The sequence below is a fragment of the Antedon mediterranea genome, chromosome 4 (assembly GCF_964355755.1).
Source record: "Antedon mediterranea chromosome 4, ecAntMedi1.1, whole genome shotgun sequence".
Taxonomy (NCBI): domain Eukaryota; kingdom Metazoa; phylum Echinodermata; class Crinoidea; order Comatulida; family Antedonidae; genus Antedon; species Antedon mediterranea.
This window is the reverse complement of record NC_092673.1, coordinates 22,574,987-22,602,273: the sequence shown is the minus strand read 5'-3', so window position 1 is coordinate 22,602,273 and position 27,287 is coordinate 22,574,987. Positions and strand designations below refer to the sequence as shown.

Sequence of the window (27,287 nt, the reverse complement as noted above, 5' to 3'; positions counted from 1 at the left end):
AGCTTATAAACACGTAGTTACATGTCTTAGTTTAAAATCTAAACGTGTTTATAGCTACATGTTTTTATCCACTCATTTAGCAGTCATCATGACACTATTATGTTCAGTTAACATGTTTAGGTGCATACGATTTTACTGTGGCGGAAAAAAGCTCCCCGCATGAGCTCCACATATGGCGAATTAAACACGTTTAAAAAACCTCATGTTTAACAATCAACACGTCACTGATGTGTTGAGTTGGATACAGACTACATGTTTAGAATGTATTTAGAACCTAAACATGTTCGTATCTAAACATGTTTAAGGGTAAATGTGTGGAAAAGTGTTTACAAAATACGTGTTTAATATCTAAACACTTTTTTTACAGTAAAAGTAAAAGAATCTCTTGACATTTGTTTTGTTATTCTCTTTATTCCCTTTATTTCAGTATCTTGTCATTATAATATGTATCTTTGCCGTCTGGAGTATCTCCTCACTCTCGTCAATCCCATCATAAACGTTAGCTCTATACTATAAATAAGCTTAACACATTTAAATAAACAAATTGTGTGAGAGACTTGAACCCTGTTTAACAAGTTTAAATCAGACAACAACAAAATAATTATTTCTTAACCAAATTGCCTCATTATTTGCCTCAATTACCGTTTAGGTTTGCAGACATGGATCATTTTGAATTTATACGACATAAAACACCCTGAAATGTCCTTAATGAGTACAGTTTCTGTAGAGTAAACCTTCTCAATGAATTAATTATACTTTTCTGACATACGGTTTACACTCCCTTACTGTTAAAAAAAGCAGATAGAACGGATTTAGGCTGATCCGAATGTTGACTGTATTGACTTCCGATAAATTAAAGCATGTAAAAATATCTATGGTTGTCAATGTGAAAATTCTATGCTTTCGATAGGCCTGCTTCTCGTGATAGGACATTTGATGAATGAAACGGATTCTAAAGCGGACTCAACTGATAGGCTTAACTGTAGGGATGGACTTGATCGATGGGTTTTAAATTGTAATCTACGTGCTTCTGTTAGTTTTGGTTTATTTTTAATTTCCAATAGCTTACGATATGCTAAACTACTACCGTCAACACAGTGAGTGACAATCTAACACTGTGTGTGTGACTGTGTGACCATAGGTCACCGTAGGGCTACTAACAGAGTTTTGTACAATTACTGACATACTGACACGTACGAAAATGATTAATACAGTATTATGTAATCAAACAAAAAAACCAGATAGATATATTTTTGAAATTAAATGAAATGTCATTGACATTTTTCCGCATCCACTTATAATGAAATTAAATGTTAACAGATATGGAGATCAGACATATAGACATTGATTTATGAACATCCTTACTTTTTAATTTCAAAGTATTAGAGAGGATTTCTGAAAACACACACTTAGAATTTTATTTCTGCAGTTTGTTCAACCAACATCAATTTTCAGTCAATTTGCATCTATTACAATTAGGTGCATAATACAATATGTATTGTTATATTCTTTGTATTGTATGGTAATAAACGAAACACTTAATAGTAATACAATTAAATAAATATAGGTCGTGCATCTTCCAGTGGTTTGTGAAGTCCGTGAATCCAATGTAAACGTTTTGTAGTCATGTGACAAACAGCCTCCAGTGGATCCTATCTAGGGATGAAAATCAAACAATGAAAACTGTTATCAAAATTTTTTTTTGCCACCGTTTTAAGAGGTTTGTGGTGTCTGTCTGCAACTCTTTGGTATTCAAAAGTTGGTTACTTGAGACTAAACATTTCTTCATATGACTGCAACTATCATTTTTCCAAAACTACGGAAACTAGTTTTAGTTTGCTGCATGAGTCTTCTGAAATGTTTCAGCCTAGTACACTGGCAAACTTTCGTTTGCAAACTCGGTGTTTTCCAAAGTTTTGCTAGTGTAGGCCAGTTTACAGACTTCGGCAAACTGCAGAAAACAAATCTAGTTTGCAAAGTTAAGCCAGGTAAGAGTGATTCATGTTCAATCAAGAGTTTGAAGTTGCTAGAGTTTAGACAGCAGCCTAGACAGCAGGTACAATGACTTGTTTGCTGGTGTTTGTAGTGTAGACTAGGCTTTTTAGTTGTTTGCATGAGTCTCCTAAAATATTTCAACTATTGGAAATTGGTGCTCTGTGTCACAACCGGAATAATATATTGGCATACAGGCCTTTATAAACCTTTTTAAATACCCTTCAGTTTTATACATCATTACCTGTGATCAGAATTCGTTGAGAAGAATTTGGTGGAATATTGCGTAAACCATTATGAACAATTAAGCGATCACGAGTCTGTTTTTTTGTTCGTAACTAGGCGATTCTAACGAAAGTGCATGCCAAATAAGTGTGCCAAATGCTTTTCTTTTTACGAATATTAAGGCGATTCACGGGCTTGAACATTAGGTGTTATTGTATGCATAACCAACTGCAAAATTGAAAAGAATTGAGCTACATTCTTTTGTTATTAAATTTACATATCTCCCGTGTTCGTTTTTAGCGTTCCATTATTGGTTTAGAAATAATATTTGCTTTCTAAGATCCATCAGAAGTTGATCGCCTCTGGCAAAGGTTCAATGTAAAGGTTAATTGATCGAAATAACGATTATCTGTGAATCAGATATTTTTACAAGATTAATGTGTTGACATAGTATCCGAAGAGAAAACATGGACGTAATAGAGGATATTCCAAATAGAATGAATTTTCAAACACACGTTAAAGATAAATGTTAAAATGTTAAATGTATTTATTCTGGTCCTCAAACTTAATTGGAAACTGAGGAAATTCGGATTAGCCCCTCCACGGTAGCCAGCAGTGCAGCGCTGCCTCCAGATCAGCACACCGGGCGATCCCCTACCTACTCTTTTCGAATAGTGTACCAAGTTCTCTAACGTGCACTATGTACACAGAACCAACGGCTTTACATCCCATCCGAAGGACGAGGCAATGACAGTAAAGAGTAAAGCAATAAGTATGGTAGAGATTGACTCGAATCCATGCATAAAGATGTATTGTTTCTCGCCTTAAAAAATAAAATGTGTTGAATTGAAATTTTTAATTGAAATTGATTATCGTTGAATAGTGTAGCGTGGACATACAATTATTTTGTGATTATGGAACGTCAAAAGGTATATTCCAAACAGAATGGAATTGCAAAAATAAGCCTAATAGGCCTTACGGTGAAGATGAAAACATTTTTTCTTGTTCCTCATTAAGCATAATAAGTGAACTCTCTTGATTCATATACATAAAAATAAATTAATCACGTATTAAAAAGTTCCACGAAAATTTTCCTGACATTTTAAAGAAATCTTGATTTTAAAAGTTTAAAAGAATATATTTTCGCAGTTGCCATTTTGTATCACATGACATCAGTTAAACCAATCATACGCGACGTTTAGGCAGCAGACGTCAAAATCACCACGATGTAAACACGAAATGGCGTCCGACGAGGAAGGATCTTCTCGCTCAGACAAAGTAAAGTTGAAATGTTTTTTCCAAATTTACAAGCATTCAAATGAAATTATCAGTCCAATTACTGAGATTCGATGGAAAAAAGTGTTGCTCTGTTCAAAGAGTTGGATAAAATTAGATGGAGACGGCAAGGAAATCGCCATACATTTGACGGAGCTTGGTATGTCTGATGAAGGTAAATCGTTTGACGATGTCGTACGCGAGCATCCAGGCTTAGGTTTTCATGCTACCTGTTACAGGCGATATACTGATACATCTCGACTAAAAAAGGTAATATTTGGTTTCGATTATTATCAGAATACTCTAAGAGTTAATAATATAGTTAAATGATACAGTATATAGGGTGCTACTGCACTTACTTATAGATCTATATATTGTGCCCTTAGTTTCTGTGCTTGGTTGTTGATTGGGCTTTCTACTCTGTAGTACCAGTACTACTACGTAGGCCTAGGCCATATTATATTATACAGTATATATTATTCAGTAGGCTACAAAATTAATTTTAGTTAAATACCAATATAGGCTCTATATAAGACAAAATAAAATGCTGTATAAATTAATTATACGTTGAAATTGATGTTTAGGCTGAAACAAGAGTTGCCAAAAAGAGATCCCAAGCAGGAGACAGTGAGAGCCCAGATGAGCCACCAGTTAAGAGGGCCAAGCATTTTTTGAGAAGTAGTTCAGCCACAGCAATGGTTCAAAAAGCCACTATTTTGCCAAAGAAATGTATCATTTGTAAATTGCAAGACAAATTAGTGACGATCCAAGGCAAAAGAGGTCATGATAAATTAAGAAAGGCTTTAACAGATGATGCAGGTAATTATTTGAAGAAAAAAAATTCAGTTGTTATTGTTGTTTCTCCTATCCTTGAAATTTGTAAACATATGGTTAATTAATCAATCTGCTTTCTAATCCCCATCCTATAATGAGTTTTGCAGGCTCAACTGATGTAATCCAATTAGAAAAGCTTCCTACTGTACAGCATAATGAGGTGTTCCAGGACATTTCTTCCATGTGAACCTTTGCTATATAGTGTAATCATGGAGCTATACATTTTATATCTCCATGCTGTAGTTATGCATAACAAAATATCATTTAGGAATTACACACTATTGCTTTTGTTGATTTGATTTATGACAGGAATGTTGCGAAAAGCTGCAGAAATGAGAGAGGACGAAAGTATTTTAAAAGACATTCGAGGCAAAAGCTGTGCTTGTATTGAAGTGCGATATCATGACCAATGTTACAAAAACTACACCAAAATAGTTGTTAATTCACGTAAACGACATGATTCTGGAAAGTGAGTAAAACGTAACTTTCTAAAACTCTGTTGGTTTTTTTAATTTACATTTTTAATTTTTTTTTTATTTGCTTCAGTCTAAATGTTGAATTTTTAAACACCAAAATCTATAAAATATTAAAATATATTTTAATAATACAGTATTTATTATTATTTACAGGGAATTGGAAAGTGTTTTTTTAACATATAAGCAAAGCTATAAGGTATTTTGCAGAGATGTAATTGATAAACGGTTACAGTATGGACAGGAGATACTAAGACTCGCAAAACTCCAAAAGCTTTTCATGAAATCAATTGAAAAAACAGAAAAAGTTTACTTGTCAACTATAAGGTAGGCTGTCGATCCCTTCTTAAAAACGATGAAATAATTTTGAGATCCAGTTACTGTAATAATTTCTTCATTGTTTCTGTGTTACAATTAATTATAATCAATTAATGTGTTATTTATAGATCAGACGTGTTGAAGAAGAAGCTCAGGATGGATTATCCTAACCTAATTTTCCATTCACCCACAAGAAGGTTAGTTGCTTAGTGTGTTTATATTAAATGATTTTTTCACCAGGGATAATTTAAAAAAAAATTTTTTTGTGGATTGGTCAAACTAAATATTTTATTTATTTTTTCTTAATTAGAAATGAATCAGTTCTGGTGTACTTTAGCAATGTATCCCCTGGATTTGTGGCTGATCCATTTTTGTCATCAGGAAAAAGTACAACAGAGACAGATGAATCATCAAAGTATGACATAGATATTCCAACTACTTCTACAACACACGAAATCTCCACTGATGGTGACAATAGAGACAAACTAAGGACTCTATATTTTGCAGGTACGGTTAAAATACAATAACTTGTATATATTGGTTTATTTTTAAATAACAACAATAAATGTTATTGCATAATTAAGGAAATGCTGTGGATCAAAGAGGTGAAAGCTGTATGCACTCAAAAAACAAAACTGTTATGATAGTAAGTGGTGTCGATCATAAATGCTGTACACAATACAGTATATGCTTTATATAAATTTATTATTACTATGTTTCATTCACCCAATGCTATAAAATGTACTTGCAGGTACGATAGTAAATAATGCCATCAAATCCAACAAAGGTATGCAGAGTGAATGGCCTCCAAGAGCAGCGGACATTAATGATGTTGACATATCTGAAATTGTGCCATATGAGTTGTTTACTCTAATCGCAAAGTGTGTTGGTGCTGCAGAAGATACTATACAAACCTCATTTTCAGATGTTACTGAAGAAACTCGAACGAAAATTTTATCGATATGCCAGGACATCCTGTACCTTGCTTGGAAAGGAAGAAGGCAGACTCCAAAGTCACTTGCTCTAAGATTAACTGTTCGAGTGTGAATGAGATGAGTGTGAAAACAGGACAAGAGAAGAAGAAGAAGAAAAAGAAGACACACCAGACTATGGCATTGAAGATGATGAATTAGACTATAAGGAAGATGAATATGAAATATATTGTTTATACGGTTTTGAATGCAACAAAATCATCATAAAAAGTAACTGTAATGTAATAGGCCTACACTATAACCAATGTGATGAAACACTAACCATGGTTATGCAAACAGAAACTGTGAGCATGTGAATAAAAAAAAAGATTTAAAAAAAATGAAAACAAAATGGAAACCATGAGAATATAAATAAATAATATAACCATGAGAATATAATAATAAAAACTGTAACCATGAGAATATAAATAAATAATGTAACCATGAGAATATAATAATAAAAACTGTAACCATGAGAATATAAATAAATAATGTAACCACGAGAATATAATAATAAAAACTGTAACCATGAGAATATAAATAAATAATTTAACCACGAGAATATAATAATAAAAACTGTAACCATGAGAATATAAAGAAAAATAGAAATTGTGTAACCATTAAAAGAAATTGTGTAACCATGAGAATATAAAGAAAAATATTAACCATGAGAATAAATACAATTACATTGAAACAAAACAAATATTTGATGTTTGTATTTTATTTAATAATTTAAATTTACTATTGCATTGGTGTTTATTACTAGGAATATGTGTTCTATATGTTTCACAGTTAAATCATATCAGTCACTATGTAATATTGCTGCTGTATTTCTACTGCTATTAATAGCCTACCTGTCGGGAGAAACCATTATACGAACAGTTGAAGCCATTTGTAATTATAAATGTTTTAATGTCGGGGGATAATTATTAACTCTAAATTTCAATTTTAGAGTTAATATAAATTTGTATTCACCAAATTTATTTAAAAAAATAAAGAATAAATCTATTTTGATAATAAATAACTTGCCTATATATTTCTTATAAACCGTGATAATAATAGTACAGTCTAGTTATAGTGCGCCACCAGTTGTTTCAGCCTCGCTATTTCGTAAGAAATCGTTAGCATATTTACCAACTTTAACGGTAATTTTCTACCAAACGCCAGGTATTTTTTTGTGGAACTTTTACTTTTTGTACTATTAGTATTTATTTAGAACAGTATATGTGGTAAAAAAGTATTATGCTTGATGAGGAACGGGATTGCTTTTCCAGGCATCATTTCAGCTTCGCCGTAAGGCCTATAAGTATTCATTCTCTAAAAATAAAAATGTTGGAGAGCCTATTATAACGGCTATTTTATTAAAAGTAAATTGTTATTTTGATAGGCATATTTATTAAGTAGGCCTAGTATATGATTACATTACTATAAATTGTAGTCAAGATGCATGAAACTCGCCATTCCAACCTAAGGCAGGTTGTCTTGTTCTAAATGATATCCATTGATAAAAGAAAGGAAATTGATAACACAAACAAACTAATTTCAGAACTAAAATTAGCAAGTAGAATATGGTCCGTCCGCGATTTTTTTTTTCGTACATAAGTTGAGGACCCCTCATGAAACGTCACAAAATAAACATGAATAATTCATCAGTTAAATTTGTTGTTCCGTGTGCACCCAAGCGTATAGCAACAAGAAGTGATTACACGCACAACTAAACTGCGATACAATTCTTTCTACAGTAGGCCTAGGATTCTAGGTCAATTCACGTGATTGCCTTCCCGCACTCTTCTTAATCTTCACACACACACACCACTATGCAAAATGTGTCGAGGCTAATCGACAGCTAGGCAAGATATTAAACTAAGTACTGTAGTTAATTGGACATAGCCCAAAGAAAGCTTAGACCCACAAGAATAAAAAATGTATATAATTTGTGTACTGTAATTTTTTAATTCTGCTATTTTATTATCAAACAATATGCATGTACTCAAAGGAACTTTAAAAATGCGCGTATAATATGAACACATGAGATGGGAAGATTAGACTCACGAGAATAAAAAATGTATTTTTGTGTAATGTTTATTGTTTAATTTAATTTTGCTGACTTATTACTGGGACTGTGTCATACCTAACACACACACGTCACACACACCACACAGCTACTACTACTAGTAGAATAGAAATGGGTTTAGAGACTAATAATTAGGCCTAATAGTATTAATAGAAACTATAATTTTAACACGTAATTTTTTATTAATAAATTATATTAAAAACACCATAAACCAAAGGCTGATTATTTCGACAATCCACACAAAACGACGCTATTCTTCTATGAAATCGCACGCCGCAACCACAGCGGAGATAGGCCTAGAATCGTGTCGCAGTTGTAATGTATTGTGTAATCACTTCTTGTTGCTATACGCTTGGGTGCACACGGAACAAGAAAATTTAACTGATGAATTATTCATGTTTATTTTGTGACGTTTCATGAAGGGGTCCCCAACTTATGTACGAAAAAAAAAATCGCGGTCCGTCCTACGCTAAGTAACAAATTGAACCTAACGCTGTTGATTGTAATTTACGATAGCACTTTGTTCCCGGTTCACGTTAAATTGTAAGATAATGCTCAAAATATTGGACAATTGCTGTTGACATTAGTTATTGCGTTGCCAATTGCGCAGTGAGCATGTGCACTTTTGCAAGTCTGTAACATAACGTTTGCAAGAATCGGAAACTAAAATAGTGGTGTTTTGTTTAAACAAAAAAAAACATGTCAACCGGATGAATAGAATAATCATTTCTCCATGGCATTATAAGACAGGAAACTCTGCATACCAGAATATGCGATTATTTGACGACAGATGCAACAAACAAGGGACGAGTAAGGGACGAGTAAGGGACGAGTAAGGGATGAGTAATATAAGGGATCAATGTAACAAGAAGCAAAGATGGCAGCAAAAATGAATGGCAGTTAGAATCATCACCTGGATACGTTTTCTGGAAAACATTTAAGGGGAATTAATAGATTAGTGTTCAATCTGACAAAATGACAGCTGTTACTATAATTATACAAATCAAATGGTAAACAGCGCGTGATATGAATCGAAATAAGAAGTCCTTGAGTACATCTTCATGTTCAACCCAACGTTTACACGCGCGTAATCCACCAAATTAACATTTTTTGGACGCGCTTGCTAGGATGTTTTCACTTGTCTTCTTTCAAACATATTTGAATTAAAACTTACCTAAGTTGTTTTTTCACAACGATAAATTAAAGATACATGATACAGGAGCTTTAATCGTAAACATATCCAAACACCTACGCTATTGATTTGGATAGGTTTCCACAATAGATTCTGCCAAAGGCAAATCTGCTACTTCTCATTATAGCATAAACAATGACAAGAAATGTTTGTTTCTGTGTAAATAATGGACATAACACTGATAATCAACACAAGATTCACCTTCACTACCAAGGATAGCCTATATGTCAATAATAGAAGTTAATTAATTTTTATTGAAATTCTCTCAGATTGTGTAGAATAAAGATTACAAGAAGACATAAGCTTCTGCGCATCCCTATTAACTGTAACAAATTTTAGAATTCCACAATTCAGAATATTGTAACATATTATATGTAGGCCTACTGTATCTCCATTGAATTCTGAAATACAGTGAAGCATACATATCACATGTGATGCCTGTATTATTTAAGGCTGGATAAGGCTTACATGCGATAAATTTACACTGTATCACAAAATGTGCCTATTATACTATACTGTACAACTTATAGATACAATACCGAGCATGGGTTACTAATCACGGAAATCACATTTTCTAATGTACTTTTTTATAAGATAAACATAAACAATGCCTCATATTCTATCTATGACTGTACAATATGTACAATAGTTTCTAAAATTTGTGCTTAGCTTTTCAACATAATGAGTGCATTGGACTTTTATCTAGTTTCAGCTCAAATTTGTTTGGCGCCATAAGCAGACAATGGCACTATATAAAACAATGTACAGACAACAGTAGACACCACACTAAATTTCAACAATTCTATTTAAACAACGTTATTGTACGTCTGAAATTTACATAGAAATGTGTTTTAAAATTTCGATTAGGCCTACATACTATAATAATTGATGAAGCGGCTGGTAGTTGAGGCTGTTTGAGGCTACTTTTTAGTCAGGTTAAAATCAGGGTACTTGTTGGTCACATTCAAATATTTATAATTAAAAAACCGTCGGTGGCACTTGTAAAAGCCTTATATGTAAGTTATACTATTGACTAAAGGGCACCAGGTTCTCGGTACTGTATACTACAAGTTAAGGCAGAGTTTTGTACGATTGACACAGTGACGTAACATGAATTCTTTATCTTGGTGGAATTATACAAGACATTTTTTGGTGTCTATGAAAACCGAAATACATGACCGAAAATTAGCGTATTCTGTAAGTTAGTTAATAAAGAGAGCGTCGATAAAAAAAAAAGAAAACATGTAGAAATATAGGTATATTATCATACATAGTTACAAATTTGAAAAACGCAGTAAAAACGTATTCAGTTTTTATCATTAGTGAGTTTGGATTAATGCCTAGTCTTGCTACTCTGGTATATAAGCATACGAGGTATCCCGGTTTCTTTCTACAAATGAGAGTATGGCTTCAAGGAAGGATGAGCCACATTGTCGCAAAAACGTTTACTAATTAATGAAATGCAACCATAAACATGAAAACGATAATTTTGAAGACATAGAACGTCATTTACATACAGCAGACAATCGTCTCTTGACATAATTCTCTAACATGGATTGTGATCCATTAAAGCTACAAGAGATTTGTAATGATAATGATGATAATGTCAACGTACATGCATGACAAACGTAACATTGCATGTATCAATGCATTTTCCGAAATATCTGACCTTAGCTTTCGACCGCCTTATATCTTTTTTAAATACTAAAAGTCTCTGCTCTTTTATCACCCAACATTCAGATCACCAGCAGTTTAAATACTGTGACATGCTGTACGCAGAGCGGTTGGATATAGTCACGACCTTTAAAATTATATAAGGATTTAATGAATAACGATAAAACCTAATTGGTTTATGCATACTCGACCTATAAATGTACGTATGTAACAATCATAATGCATATATATTGAAAATACAACTGGAGCTGTATAGATGTATTGAATATTTTATAAACATTGGTGTTAGACATGCGTGTTCACTATGTGATGTGATTATTAACATTTTGAAGCTACAGATTGAACTGAACAGCCATCGATTACTAAAAACACCAAATAAGGACAAAGTGAGAGTTTATTTATTCTGTCTGGCGCTTTCAAAGCAAAAGCATTGGTTCAGATTCATAACAGTATATCAACAAATATGAAAAAGCAAAATATAAGACAAATTAAATCGAAGACCAAAATATTTATACAGTAAACCAATTAAAGTTCATGTTTGTTATACTTATTATGACCATTTACACAAAACGCCGACAAATTCTTATCAATGTATTGTGCGTGTGAAGTTTTGTTGCTCAAAATGGAAGAGTTTTCTCAATGCGGCTAAGATGTGGTTGCTGCTCAATGCAGGAAGAAGATGTACGTCTGATTGCTCAAGCAGGAAGACATTATAAAAACTGGGGTGAGCTGAAGCTAAAGAGAAAATTAAATGGACAAATATTTTTGTATTTTCATATAACAACAAACAATAGAAATCAATAGAGCATTTCTTGAGCAATAATTTCAACATTCCGTCTAAATTTTTTCCTGATAACCTAATTCTTACGGTGGAAATACCATTGCATTTATGGCTCATAAATTATGATAGTAGTTTATATGATTCTGTTGAACAACGACAAAGTACTGTAGATATAAGGCACAGATTTGCTAATTAATTCAATTCAATTCAATTCAACTTTTATTTCAGACAATTGTCCATATGGTATAATACATTACACAAAAAAAAGATAAAGGAGAGAGGACCAAAACTTGTATCTATTGGTATATAATGCCTCTCTCCATTTGTAGTACATGTTTGAATCCATCAACGAATATTTATATATACAAATTAACATTCTGTTTTCGCTTTTCATTATTCTTGTAAGAAATCGGTAAGTCGAAATCCTCAAATATTCATAAAATGAATATGCGTTGCATTGATAGAGCTGTAAAACGAAGAAAACTGTAATTTTTTTTAGAAAAATGCTTACAATCTCAACCTAAATAGATCAATATCGAGAAGAAGGAAGATTCAGACAAACAAATGAAACATGCAAGGAAGAGACATACGCCTAATACGTACATATCAGGGAACTAGAAAACAGTGATGAAATGAGGAAGACTGATGAGAAAATTAACTACGTTAAGCTTGGTTCCCACTAGCGACGCAATGTAGCGCAACCTACGCGACGTAAGAAAATGGCCTATCCTTAATTGTGTTTGCCCCCGCCTGCGTGAAATCAAACCTGCGATGTTTGCAGCACTATTGCGTCGTCGGTTCCCACTTGTGATTAAATGCAATACAGCACTTTGAGTTAATACGTCGTAGCGTTGCGTTACGTTGCGTCGCTCGTGGGAACCACGATTTAGTGTTGTGAGGAACCGGTACCGAATCATTCTACTATGTTCGAAATAGGACCTGTAATAGTAATAACTTGATTTAAAAACTTTGTTGAATATGTTAGAGTATTAGAGTGGACAGGCAATACACGTTTAATACACAATTAAAAACACCCACAAAACAACTAAAATAGAAAATTTGACAGCTTGGATTCGAAGCAATCAAATGAGGAAAACATTGAAGAATAAATAACAGTAGAGGATCATTAATCAGTGAACTTAATCTAGAAGTGCGCAGCATGTCAACTTAATTTAAAATGAAGTTGTCGCAGCTTTAATTAGGAAACGATGAATGCGAAAATACAGGGATAATGCGTAAACAAGTCAATATATAAAAGTATATTTAAATGTCATGATTGTTAAGGGTTGTCAATATATTTCTACAATGCATCATGTCTTTGGATATACAGCAACTGCTTTTTTAGATACATTTTATACCTTGAATTCAGCGAAAATTATGGGGTTTTTTAACGAGACCGATTATTCGGTGCGGTGTTGCAAACCAGTCTTTAGTATTAGTAGGAAGCTTTCAATTTGCGACGACTGAGGCCCGACGACCGACGGAGACCCGACGACCTAAGTCAGTTCAATTGATGTGTCGTATAGGCCGTCGCCTGGACAAGAAACACCACCAAACCTGTGTCGAAGTGAGGAGTGAGAACACACTTCTCAATATTTTTGCATGCTTACAATAATTAAGAAGCTTTGTCTTCGGTCGTCGCAACTCGAAATCCCTATTATAAATATAAGTAATTGTGATTACTGTGATTAATGATAACTTAAAAGGGTTCTAATCCGAAGGTGAAGAGGTAGATTTACAGTAATACTAATATTTATTTATAGCAAATTATAGATGAAACATATCTGCTGAAATTTATTATCAATTACTATTATTGGGAGTTAAAGTAAAGTGTTTTGGGTCGATTTCTGTGTGACTGCAGAGTAATCTGCTAGCATTTTGCCAACCAATACGAGACATGGGGATGCGTATCCGAGACAATAGGTTATCCGCAGAATCACATACCATTTATACCGTAAATCTACTAATTGTAACCCTGGGTTATTATTCTTTAGGGTGGGTTACTATTAGAAGGTGGGTTACTATTAGAAGGGGGGTTACCATTAGAATAGTGGGTTACTATTAGAGTAGGGGGTTACTATTAGAGTAGTGGGTTACTATTAGAAGGTGGGTTACTATTAGAAGGGGGGTTACTATTAGAGTAGTGGTTTACTATTAGAGTAGTGGTTTACTATTAGAGTAGTGGGTTACTATTAGAAGGTGGGTTACTATTAGAAGGGGGTTACTATTAGAGTAGTGGGTTACTATTAGAGTAGTGGGTTACTATTAGAGTAGTGGGTTACTATTAGAAGGGGGGGGGGTACTATTAGAGTAGTGGGTTACTATTAGAAGGGGGTTACTATTAGAGTAGTGGTTTACTATTAGAGTAGTGGGTTACTATTAGAGTAGTGGGTTACTATTAGAGTAGTGGGTTACTATTAGAGTAGTGGTTTACTATTAGAGTAGTGGGTTACTATTAGAAGGTGGGCTACTATTAGAGTAGTGGGTTACTATTAGAAGGGGGGTTACTATTAGAGTAGTGGGTTACTATTAGAAGGGGTTTACTATTAGAGTAGTGGGTTACTATTAGAGTAGTGGGTTACTATTAGAGTAGTGGGTTACTATTAGAAGTTGGGTTACTATTAGAGGGGGGGGGGTTACTATTAGAGTAGTGGTTTACTATTAGAGTAGTGGGTTACTATTAGAAGGGGGATTACTACTAGAGTAGTGGGTTTACTACTAGAGTAGTGGGTTACTATTAGAGTAGTGGGTTACTATTAGAGTAGTGCGTTACTATTAGAGTAGTGGGTTACTATTAGAGTAGTGGGTTACTATTAGAAGGGGGGTTACTACTATAGTAGTGGGTTACTATTAGAGTAGTGCGTTACTATTAGAGTAGTGGGTTACTATTAGAGTAGTGGGTTACTATTAGAGTAGTGGGTTACTATTAGAAGGGGGGTTACTACTAGAGTAGTGGGTTACTATTAGAGTAGTGGGTTACTATTAGAGTAGTGGGTTACTATTAGAGTAGTGGGTTACTATTGGAGTAATGGGTTACTATTAGAGTAGTGGGTTACTATTACTAATCTTAAATTAGGCGCATGGAAATAGTAACCCACCCCCAACTTTTCCGGTCAGCAAATCATAGCAAAATAATAAAACAGTACGAATAATATTAACTCAAAAACACTCAATCCTCCCCCATTCTCAAAATACGGCTGCATCATAAGTTTTTGTGACTCTAATTAATATTAACCCCGATGGTTAATATTAGAGTGTTGGTTACTATTAGAAGATTTACGGTATTCGAATAAACGCCCGGGGTGTTTATTGTTCAGGAGACTTTTATTCAAGGGAGGCGTTTTTTTTTTTTTTTTGGGTGTAACGTGTAATATGTAGTAATCAAATAAATTCCCCCAGATATATAAAAATATTCGAGGGAGGCGTTTTATTCAAAGCAAGGCGTTTATTCGAATAAATACGGCGTGATCTTATAATAATGATATAAAGAATGTACCGAATGCGTCATTTCTTTTCCTGATGTTTTTCACTGTTCCACACACAAGCGCGGGTTTCTATCTATGGCTTTCCTGCTGCGATTTACACATAACAAGGTTCTAATCTAATTTTCTTGAGAGTTAACCATTAGTGGTACTACCATATAAATAGATAAAATAAAATCACGTTGCTTTAATACATGAACATAGCCGGTGGCACTTAAAACGAATACTTATAAATCGTGCACCTGCTATGTATTGAACCAACATCAACTTTAGAAGCATTTTCTATGGAATGATAGTAAAATTGTAAATAATACAATGTGTAATGGTTAGTTTATCGATTCGCTATAATTTCACCGGTAACATGTTGCAGTCCAATACGAATAAAACGTATGGTTTAAATCTATATCATTAAACGTACACGGGCTCTCAACATGTTTGTGTATTTTTTTGGCAAACCCTTTTTGATCATCGCCTCCAATATTTTAGGTGTGGCAAAGCGTTTGATCACCATAAATTGTTACGCATGGCAAACCGGTTTACGACTACCTCCCAAGTTATACGTATGCAAAAAATCACCACCAACACCAGTTCTTCGAATGGCAAACCCGTTTTGTATCTCCTCCAAGTTTTTACGTATGGCAAACCTTTTGAGCACCATCGCCACTTTATGCGTATGGCAAACCGTTTGAGCACCACCTCTAGTTCTGTTTTTACGTATGGCAAACCGTTGAGAACCACCTCCAGTTCTGTTTTTACATATGGCAAACCATTTAAGCACCACCTCTAGTTCTGTTTTTGCGTATGGCAAACTGTTTAGCAGCACCTCTAGTTCTGTTTTTACGTATGGCAAACCGTTTGAGCACCACCTCTAGTTCTGTTTTTATGTATGGCAAACCGTTGAGCACCACCTCTAGTTCTGTTTTTACGTATGGCAAACCGTTTGAGCACCACCTATAGTTAGTTCTGTTTTTACGTGTGGCAAAACGTTTGAGCACCACCTCTAATTCTGTTTTTATGTATGGAAAACCGTTTGAGCACCACCTCTAGTTCGTTTTTACGTATGGAAAACTGATTAAGCACCACCTCTAGTTCAGTTTTTACGTATGGCAAACCGTTTGAGCACCACCTCTAGTTCTGTTTTTACGTATGGCAAACCGTTTGAGCACCACCTCCAGTTCTGTTTTTACGTATGGCAAACCATTTGAGCATCACTTCTAGTTCGTTTTTACGTATGGAAAACTGATTGAGCACCACCTCTAGTTCATTTTTTACGTATGGCAAACCGTTTAGTTTAATTTTTACGTATGGCAAACCGTTTGAGTACCACCTCTAGTTCTGTTTTTACGTATGGCAAACCGTTTGAGCACCATATCCAGTTCTATTTTTACATATGACAAACCGTTGAGCACCAGCTCCAGTTCTGTTTTTACGTGTGGCAAACCGTTTGAGCACCACCTCCAGTTCTGTGTTTATGTATGGCAAACCGTTTGAGCACCACCTCCAGTTCTGTTTTTACGTATGGCAAACCGTTTGAGCATCACCTCTAGTTCGTTTTTACGTATGGAAAACTGATTGAGCACCACTTCTAGTTCAGTTTTTACGTATGGCAAACCGTTTGAGCACCACCTCCAGTTCTGTTTTCAAAAACTTTAGAAAGCTGAAAGGTTTTCATTAGGGATCTACCTATGCAATTCACGTCAGTTTGTTATAACATTAATCAATAACGGAATGATATATTGTAGTTTCAGAATGATGAAAGAAAACATTAAACGTAACAGATAAAATAAATGCGTCGGTCGTGACCGCAATAAAATTACTAAAAGTACTCAAGCAAATGGCGACTACAGTTAATAGCATAAGGTTCACACAAGATTAAACAAAGAATTACATTAGTAAAAAGAAGAAAAAACACTGTGATTGTTTATGAACTGATTCCCACCTTGACGTTATTTTATTGTTGAATATTTGAAAAGACAGTCTCATAAATGACGTTCTAGTGGGAACTAAGCTTAAGAAGCATGAGGTAGTTTTATTCCGCATATGCCTACATGTAATGATTGGTTCCCACTACTAGAGACGCAACACAAGTAACGTAAGTAAGTTGACCAATCACAAGTGATGGATTATTCGAACTGTCGCTTGTGATTGGTCAACACGCTTGCATCATGTTCATGTCCTAGTGGAAACCAAGCTTAAATAAACGCATTTGTCAATTTCCTTTCAAAATATGGGCGCCAGTATTAATCAAGTATATATATTTAATGTGTAATCTAACATTGACGTCAAACACAGATTTCTTTTCTTTTTTGTATGATTTGAAAAATTAGATTATTTGACAGAAAAGGGTATACTCAAACTAATGTTTGTATCTACTTTGAATCTCCACGATGTAAATATATTCATTAAAGGTACACTCTCATTTTGATTAGTTATTTAAACAGAAAGCAATTAAATTGGAATGCGTATTATTAATTTAACGGCGATGCAACAACAGCGCATAGTACTATAGGCCTGATAAAATTAAGTATAATAAAATGCGTGTTTGTTATACTGACAGGACGATGGTAATTTCTTCATAATAATGCGTTTTAAATGACTATTATAAAAGAAAACAATATATTTTAAGTTTTTAAAGTAACAAATGATTATCTGCGCATGCGTATAAGTTATCAATATTCTATTTGGTTGATTTACGTATAACGTCACGAAACGAAATCTCACCACAATAATAATAAATCGAAAACGTCATACAGAGTAAAGGTATAATATGTCCTTGTTTTAACACAAAATCAGTAGGGTTCTACTACTAGAATTCAAACAGGACAGAATATTATTCTGTCACAATAAAATTTCTACTATTTTGTCACGATTTAGGCCCACAACAAGCTAAACCAATAATCAAATTGGCAGTTAATATCATAATCAAAACTACGAGTTAAATTAATGAAACCACCAAAATACAGTCTAGTAATAGCAATATGTTTGTAATAAAGAAAAGTATAAGTTCTCAAACATCTGTAATAAATGAGACTCGCGTATCGTATTGATCTTATAGTAATGATTTTTGAACTTGTATAATTTGTGCGTGAAGAAAGCATGATCGGTACATAATATTACATACGGTTTTCGATCATTAAATGCACATTATATTGTATAACATTATATTGTACAATAATGCAAAGAAATATATAAATAATTTAATTTACATTAAATATATATTATAGATGCGAAGAGAGTATCATTAGGCTTATATTTTGTATTGGTAATCGAATAGATTAGGCCTACTATATTCGGCATTTCTGCACATTTCTTATGCGTTGCATTAGGCATACTAACTACTAAAGACAGGTATTAGGCTATCACCACGTTTATGGGATGTATTACAGAGCCTCATTACTATGCTTCTTTTATACGTTGCACAAAATAATTCCAGCCATCAATCATATCATCAGCAAGCTCTTCAGATTACATATCTATCTTCGAGCGTGATAGGCCTACGTAACACGTGAGTAGGCTTACTGATTGATAAAGCCCAGGTAGATACCTCCTCCAGAGATGTTTGTGTTATCGATAGGTACTTCTGGTGTATCTAATATCAAACAATAATTGTGTGACTTTAAAGGCAATGCCGTATAATATATTATTTTAAAATTTTGTTTCGTTGCCTTGATCATCACATTATGGATACATAAAACTGATGCAATGCTCAATGGAGTTTTTAAATATTACCATCACACGTTAAAGGGGATTGTACAAGAATGTTAACATAGGCCTATAAAAATAATGTAATCAATCATTCCATGATTCGAATCATTAATCAGAGGGTAATTTCAGACACCCGATTCTCTGTCCACATGGACATATTCTCCAGTCTCGTATGTAAATTCTGTAATACAGTGTGTTTCACATCTGTCTCATGAAGGGTTAGGTTAAAGCAGGAAAGAGTTAAGTATCCTTTGTGTTTCACGGGTGATTCTGTATCACGGAATTCATAGTATGATCTGTGCAAATTATAAGTAAATGAAGTAACGATATTCGGTTAGCTAATCAAGGGTTGGTGCTCATTTTCAAGAAGGTGTGCTTAACGATGATTTTTAACATAGGCCTAAATGTCACGACATCGCTTGGTTAGAACATCTCGGTATACTGGTGCCTTCTGGGTAATAAATGTATTTTTTTAATCACTGACCTTAAGTATCATTACAACAGAAAGATTATTTAATTGTTTTCATACATTGATTTATAATATTTTAAAAGGTTTTAACTTGAATTAAAATTCGTCACACGCATTTTTTCCAAGAATAATATTTTTGCAGTATTGAGAACAGACAATGGAAGTGGAATCGATTAAAGGAGTAAGGATTTGTTAGATGGAGACAGGCATTTCAATAAAGAGGAAGTCCAGATAACCAAGATTTTAAATATGCTAAAAAAATACCATTAGGGCCATGGTAATGAGTCATAAACTAAATAATGAATAAATAAAATAATTAGTAAAGAAACGGTTATTTTTCAAATAAAAACACAGAATTGAGAGAATTAAAGGATTTTAAAAATGTTAACCATTTATCTCTGTGGTAAATGTACCTGAAATCAGTGATAGATTATCGGATATGTTATAGTTTCTACAGAAATGATAAATGCATTATAAATTGGTAGTAGGCCTATTGAGTAAAGACGGTATACCACCAATTGGAGTGGAAAGGATTACAGACAAAAAAGAGAAAGTTAGTGGGTTTCCTTAGCTCTAAAAAAAAAGGGCCGATACTTCAAATTTGGTTAGAAGCATGAAATTTGGTATGGAAATGTGACCTGTGACCTCAGATAATGTTTGATTCCTCAGAACTCGTAAACCATGTATTCTAGAGACACAAAAATAATGACAAATGTTGCAGAAGTACTACTTTCTATTCGTGTTTAATAGAAACATATGCATTTAACTCAATACTATAGGAGTTATTTAAAATTATAGATTAGTTAGAATAGAATAGTTAGTTGAGTGACGATTTAAAGAGAGAGTAAGAACATAATAAAAACCGATTTATAACTGCAAGTGATGGAAGTATAGTTTGCTAAGAATGCATCAAAGTACAATTTACTTGAGGGAGTGTGGAAGGAGGTTGGAAATCATTGTTCCTATTTTTAGTAAAGCTCACTATTACGGTCGGTTGGTTGGTTGGTCGGTCGGTCGGTCGGCAAACACTAACTCAAATTTGAGCACGCGATTGCAGCCATGTACGGCCTTGTTGTTTCTCTAGTTAGTTTATTTAAGAAGAAGAAGAGTAGCTTTGACAAGCATTTCAGACAAAGTGAGAGTGATTTCTTCAAGTGGAATACTGTGACGATTAAATTAGGGCCTACTCCACAAAATTAATTTCTGATTCAACCAGGACCTATTTCTCACATTCACATGTTGTGCATAATTAACCGATTAAGGCACTCTCTTATGGTCCCATACTCGAAAGACGTACTATACGGTAGGAGTGCACATAGTCATTTCGTGTAACTGAACCTATGGGTTATATAGTCCTTCAGAACAATTTTATCGAGTGAGTCTCGAACTCTTGTATAAATATAAAACAAAACAAATGGTATTGTATAACGCTAACCGTCGTACAGTAGCCTACATGGAAATATTTTACGTATATCGAGAGTACTGGAAAATAAAACAAAATTAATTTGTCAACTTACGTGTTATATGCGGTACACCTAGATTTCAAAATATCCAAAGATACAATGATTTTTGTAACACCAACACAACTATGTTGGTTCGATACCGTCGGAATTCAGCAAATATAAATACCAATTTGATCAATTGTCTTTGATACAGATGTAGGTCTACATTGACGACAAAATTGCCAGATGTAAAAAACTGATATCAGACTATTGTATGCGTTCTCACTGCACGTATATAGGTCGCATACACGCTTGTCATATACACAGAAACGGTTAAATATCCAATGAACCTGTTAATTGATAAAAGATTGTCACTGCAACGCGTTCATTCAATACCTGAGAAACGAAACCTCAACGTGTGTAAACGCACGAGCCTGAATTATTAAACTAGTAGCCTTCCGCGATTTATCAGACGATTACATTTCATCCCACCGAAACACAGCGATGGGATTGGATGGTTAACACTGAAATGAAATATAAATCCTGGCATCGCTACTGGTCACCTTGGATGATTGACGCGGTATATTTTAAGCCTAACTTAACAGCGCGAGTCAAACTAAATTTGGTCGGATAATAATAAACAAAATAGAAATCGCCTTCTTTCATTTGACATTTTCTTAATGTTAACGTAAGTGGGCGATCAACCAGCTTATATTAAAAGCAGAAAATGCCAGCCCTACATGACTTTGTTAATAGAATCATCTATCTATACTTGTACTTATAGCTGTTAATGGCCGGCAATTTATCACGCTGTTTCCTATTAACTTTAATTTATAGCACAATATTTCTTAACTTTGGTAAATGAAACTATTTTATCGCAGCACTATTAAACGGTGCAGTCACGTCATAACGATAATTGGATAATTGAAAAACAGCTTTTTTTTTCCTGCGGTTCTACAATTATATAAAATATGGCGGGGGAATAAAATATTATGAACTAAGTTGAGGACATTATTTATTATGTTCGATTGGCTACGGGGACTATCATAATAACTTGTTTTCTAGAAATCACAATTTTAGCAAATTAGAAAATAAGATATACAGTACAAATCCTATTAAGGGGGAACACTCAGAACTCAAAAGAATGTCCCCTTAATAGAGTGTCCTCTAGAGAGGGAGTTACCGTGTTTAAACCATTGAGGTATTAATTGTATACCTCTCTCAATGTTTAAACCATATATTGACCTCCACAGGAGAGTTCCCCTTATTATAGATGTCCCCTGAATATGGGTATACCAAAGGAAAGATTCTACTGTATCTGTATTAAAATATTATATTATGTTCATCTTAATCTTTTTCTCAATTTTAAACATTGGAAAATTGTCAACAAAATTACTTCTTATTTGCCAATATTACGCTGACGCGAAAATGCCTTTTATTCAACGATATTACTACTTTCAACCATATAGGAATAGTAATGTCCTTTATTGTTACTGCTGAAACCCCAAAAAACATATTTTATAATATTCTCAACCTTTCTATATAAATAAACCTAAATTCTGAAATGTGGATAAGTAAAGTGAATTCTGCTCTTGTTCATAGGATACTTATAATACATAGGCTAGCATCATTCGAAACACGTTGTAAATGTAGGTTGGCAATCTTTTGGATCAAACGCATTAAAAATGCTGAACAGTTCAATATTGCACTTCCTCTTTTAATTAATACCGCTGTGTAAAAGATCATACAAGTATGTGCATTGCGTGTCAGAGTTGGATAATTTTAACTCCCCTGGGCGAAACGAATGAATTGTATACACTACCTGATCAAAATGTATTTTGTATGTAAGTAATAACTGTATTACCATTCTTATGTAACACAATTTTATTGCTCAAATTTTCAATTTAATCTGTAATGATTTATTTTAATACGATTCCCACGCGGAAACGTGGTTCACTTTTTTATATAATTTGAGAGGGCGCTCTTTTTATAGTCATGAGATGGAATTTTGCTGATTTTCAGGCCTAATCGGACTGCTTTGGTGAGAGATCTAGCTCATTGGACTATAACAATAGTTTGGGGAGCTCCTGACCGACACGCCAAAAAGACTCGATACATACAATAAAGTTACATTGGAACGCATTCCAAGAAAGTGTTTCGCGTAGGCCTACATCGATGTGCAGTCTTGTCAACTTTACAGAAAATGTCATACAATTAAAATTACATGTATCTGCTTCAACCATGGAGGTAAAAATGTACCTCCATGCTTCAACGGTATCGGAAAATAAGTAGGGTTACTATCAATGTTGTGGCAAATGTTTATATCCTATAATTAAAAAACATTGTAAAACCGGAGCTACCCTTTAAGCTTCAATGTTCACTATGATATGTGAGTGTTTCAGCGTTGACACCACATTCGGAAAACCACCCTAAATAATTGGCAAATAATGAAATCTAAATTCGTTTAAGAATTTAATTTGAATCAAGAATGGGTTTGAATTTGGATCAAGTAATTATTGAATACGATATCGAATGACGTTCAATCCAGAATAAAAGCACACATTAACGAATAAGACAACATCGTTTTCGTCATGTTTTTTTTTCTGTCTCATACTTAGGTCCTCAGTATTTTAAATATATGATTAGGCCTATGAATTTTATATATTTTTACTTTGTAAATAATAATGATAATGATTAGATATCTTATAAATAAATAAATTAAATCGTTTTATTATTTACGCTGTATGTCTAAAATGACCCGTAGATATCGACGTTGGAAATAATAATAAATAATTACTTTCTAGTTTGACAGCTATAAAATTGGCAAATTACGATGTTAAGCATAATATCTTGTGAATCGTTAAACCATGAATAAATCCATCAATGATAATGCGGACCCACAGAGTGTAACCATCATATCCATTTAGAGACCATGGGACATAATTGTTGTCTTCCCGGGTTCCCTAATACCATGTCGGGAATGGCAGAGTACATAGAACGATACACGGTGAAGAAACAGGACCAATGAAGTGGTTATACATAACACGTTGACTCTAAACATTCATAATTGGTTACGTGTATTACATAAAATTCGTGCTATTATAAAATATTGACGTGTAAAGGTAGGCCTGTGCACAGCATTATGTAGGCCAGTATACTACGAGTGCCACTATAACAAACAATCATGGTATTGTACTGTGGTAGTATTATTTCTGAATTTAGAATCACTAAAAGTAGTCAAAGCACATTACTTACAATTCTGAAACAAGTAAAACTCTTAAGAAAAACCACGCCCGTCCTGGCCAAATCATTCATCACACGCCATTCCACAAAATGAAGAGAAACACTTGCACAGGGGAAATATGCAAATCGCAAATACCGAACAGCAGGCTACCAACACAGAAAAGAACTAGCATATCGTGTACCATGACATTATCTTAATAACACAAACAATAACCTGAAAATCTGTTTTATCTTCAAGATGAACTTAATTTGATTACGCGGTCTACGCACGATTTAACGAAATCACGTTTGTAATCATATCTTTATAAGCATGAATCACAATTAAACAAAATTTGGTACTTATACATTTCAAGTCATTTTTCATCATATGGCAATACAATTACGGGTGTAGCGCATATAACGCATCCGTACGCGCGCTTAACATTTAAAAAAATACATCATATGTATGATTTATTATGAAATTAAGAGAACAAAAGTTGATTAACTCATCATTAATTGTGCATATTCAATTAAAAAAATTAATTTCGACAATCAAACAAACTATGACATTTTCTTGGGCCGAAATAATAAACTTAATATTAACTTTATTCTTTAAAATAGTTAAAAGTATATACTTTGACAGTGCGTCATATTTTTTTTAATCTTTAAAGATGTCCTCATAGTAAACAAGAATATTTCTTACAAAAAACGCTGCTCGCTTATTGTTATTGGCTAAGGTCAAGTCTGGGGGTCACTTCATCACGCCTAGATACTTAAAGTATCCTATTACAAACAAAAACTTCAATGGACTGTTTTGATAATAATTCAATGATTATCTGACAGTGAATTATAGTAACATCATGGGACTCATAAATACAAAAAATGCTTTGGGATTTGTCATTAGACTCTTTTCCCAGCCGGTTTTTGGATTCAACAGGTGGTACCTATAAATTATAGTCGAGTTTCCATTTTAACAAAAATGTCAAAGTGTAGTACTATACTGCTGCTTGATTTCATCTAATGAATGAGTCATCTCGTGTGACGTAGCGGGCTAGAGCAGCAGCGTGAAAATTCATTGCGGTATGCAATAATCTACTGTATCTGCACCGAAGTGGTTACTGCATAGTAAATACACGAAGGAAATATATCAGCACTCAAGGTACCGAGATCGAGTCTCACCTTGGGAAACGAAACTTAATAAGATTTTTTTTTATTATCCGTATTATTTGTTCAATGTTATTTCTTAGTGCATACTCATGATTTATAATTAAATTTAGATAAAAGTCACGTATGTCTTTATTACTATGTAACAATGTGGTTTATGATATTATACACAGAGGGATCTTTGATCGGATTGTGATACCGGCTATTGTATTTGCGTTAGCAAGATCCAATAATATAATATTATATATAATTAAAGATTCTCAATTAGGTCTATCTTTATTTAAATCAATGCACATAACCTATAATTCGTCATAGTGACGAATTAAATCTTACTTAAACTTACTTATAATTCCTGTACCCCTGAGCTTTATATCACATTAATTTATTGTTTTTGTCATGCAATCCTTCCAATAATATATAATACGTACTTTTTATATATTAAATTATTTTTGATATTTTCACAATCAATAAGTGGCTTACATCCGTGACAGCACAAATGTGTGGTATAGTGTGCGATTGTACTATGGTACAAGATGCGTGATGCTGTTAGCCATCTTGGTACCAGTTTGGTTACCAATGATGTTGACACCAGTCTACCACGATGAGGTAGCATCTCCGTCTTCAGACTGGGATGTTTTTTTTTTTATTTTGTTTTTTTTTTTGTTTTTTTTTTTTTTTTATTTCTTATCGAGCTAAAACTTATATTAACTTACATAAGTTAAGATTATTGAACAAATTACTTATTTTAATTATTTACTATACAATGATATAGGCCTAAAACCTATTATATACCAAATTAATAAGGGAAAATATTTTAATAAATACAATATTTTTTTTTATATTATTTCTTACTAACTAAAAACTTATATCAACTAAATATCATAAAAAATGTTTTGAAAACTAATTAAATAAAGTTGTTTTTGTTTTTTCCTCCTTGTTTTTTTATTGCTTACTAACTAACAACTTACATTAACTTAATAACGGGAATATTACTGAAACAAATTACTTATTTTAATCATTATTATCAACAATCTATTTTAAATTTATTATTGGTATTATTAATATCCTCCTTAGAGCTCTTTTTTCATTATTATGTTACAATAGCAATATTGTTTTTAATTCACATCACCTATCTTACTTTGTTTTTCTTAAGTACAAGTGCTGCAGTAATCTACATTTTTAAAACCTTATTTTATATATTTATTACCTTAGTACTTAGATATTGCACATCTTAGACAATCTATTTAGTTTAGCTTTTCTTTAATCAATTTAATCGTCTTATTCCTATAACTTTATTCTAGATCTAATCCCTTAAATTGTTTTGTCTTAACGTAAATGGTTACTTAATTTGTTTAAGAACTATCGTCATTATTCTCAAAATAGAATGAGTCTTGTAATTCAAATTTCTCAAGAATTGCGTTAATTATTAAGTAAGCTATTGCGGATGGCTTTACTGTTGTAAGTGATATTTTATTTGTAATCAAATATTTGACAGATTCGTGTCTCACTCTTTCTATTCTACGTTTGTTGTTGTTGGTTGTAGCTTTACTGATAGCAATATCGCAATAAATGTGAATAAAATCAAGACAAGTGACACGATTGATATTAAAGTTTACTATCTGTAATATTTTTAATTCTATTTGGACAATTTTTTTAGGATTAAAAAAGCCAAGATTCCGGAGGCGGTCACATGCATAAGGAATGATGTGTTTTGATTGGTATCGTTCAGCACATTTCAATGCAAGGCAAAATGATGCAATTGCCAATTCTTCGAGATCTCCAAGTTTAAATGCTGTGTTATCACAGATTAGTACATTTTCTATAATTGTTAGGCTACGATGAACTATATCATAATCGATTATGTATTCATAACGTATGAGTTCAGATCGAATATTACATAAAAATTCTACCATATGATCTTTGACTGATTGTGATTCAAAATGTGCCCATGGATTTTCAGATATTTTTTCACGATTAATTAATGAATTAAAGTA

General features: G+C 33.3%; 2 protein-coding genes across 3 annotated transcripts in view; one reads left to right on the top strand and one right to left on the bottom strand.

The window, feature by feature from the left end:
* The window catches only part of LOC140048115 (uncharacterized), a 35,450-nt gene extending 11,191 nt beyond the window's left edge, over positions 1-24,259 (bottom strand). Inside the window, exon 1 of one of the 2 annotated variants that reach the window (XM_072093140.1) lies at positions 24,163-24,259. The gene's annotated coding sequence lies outside the window, so the exon portion shown is untranslated. Of the gene's footprint in view, positions 1-20,982; positions 21,067-24,162 lie in introns of those variants that run through there. The other variant, XM_072093139.1, reaches the window with a different exon arrangement.
* Positions 3,181-6,860, top strand: LOC140048114 (uncharacterized). Its single transcript, XM_072093138.1, has 7 exons — positions 3,181-3,762; positions 4,077-4,311; positions 4,636-4,795; positions 4,956-5,126; positions 5,246-5,314; positions 5,428-5,624; positions 5,869-6,860. The coding sequence occupies exons 1-7, from the start codon at positions 3,457-3,459 to the stop codon at positions 6,162-6,164; spliced, it is 1,434 nt and encodes a 477-aa protein (XP_071949239.1). The 5' UTR covers positions 3,181-3,456; the 3' UTR covers positions 6,165-6,860.
* Positions 24,260-27,287: the final 3,028 nt, after the last annotated feature.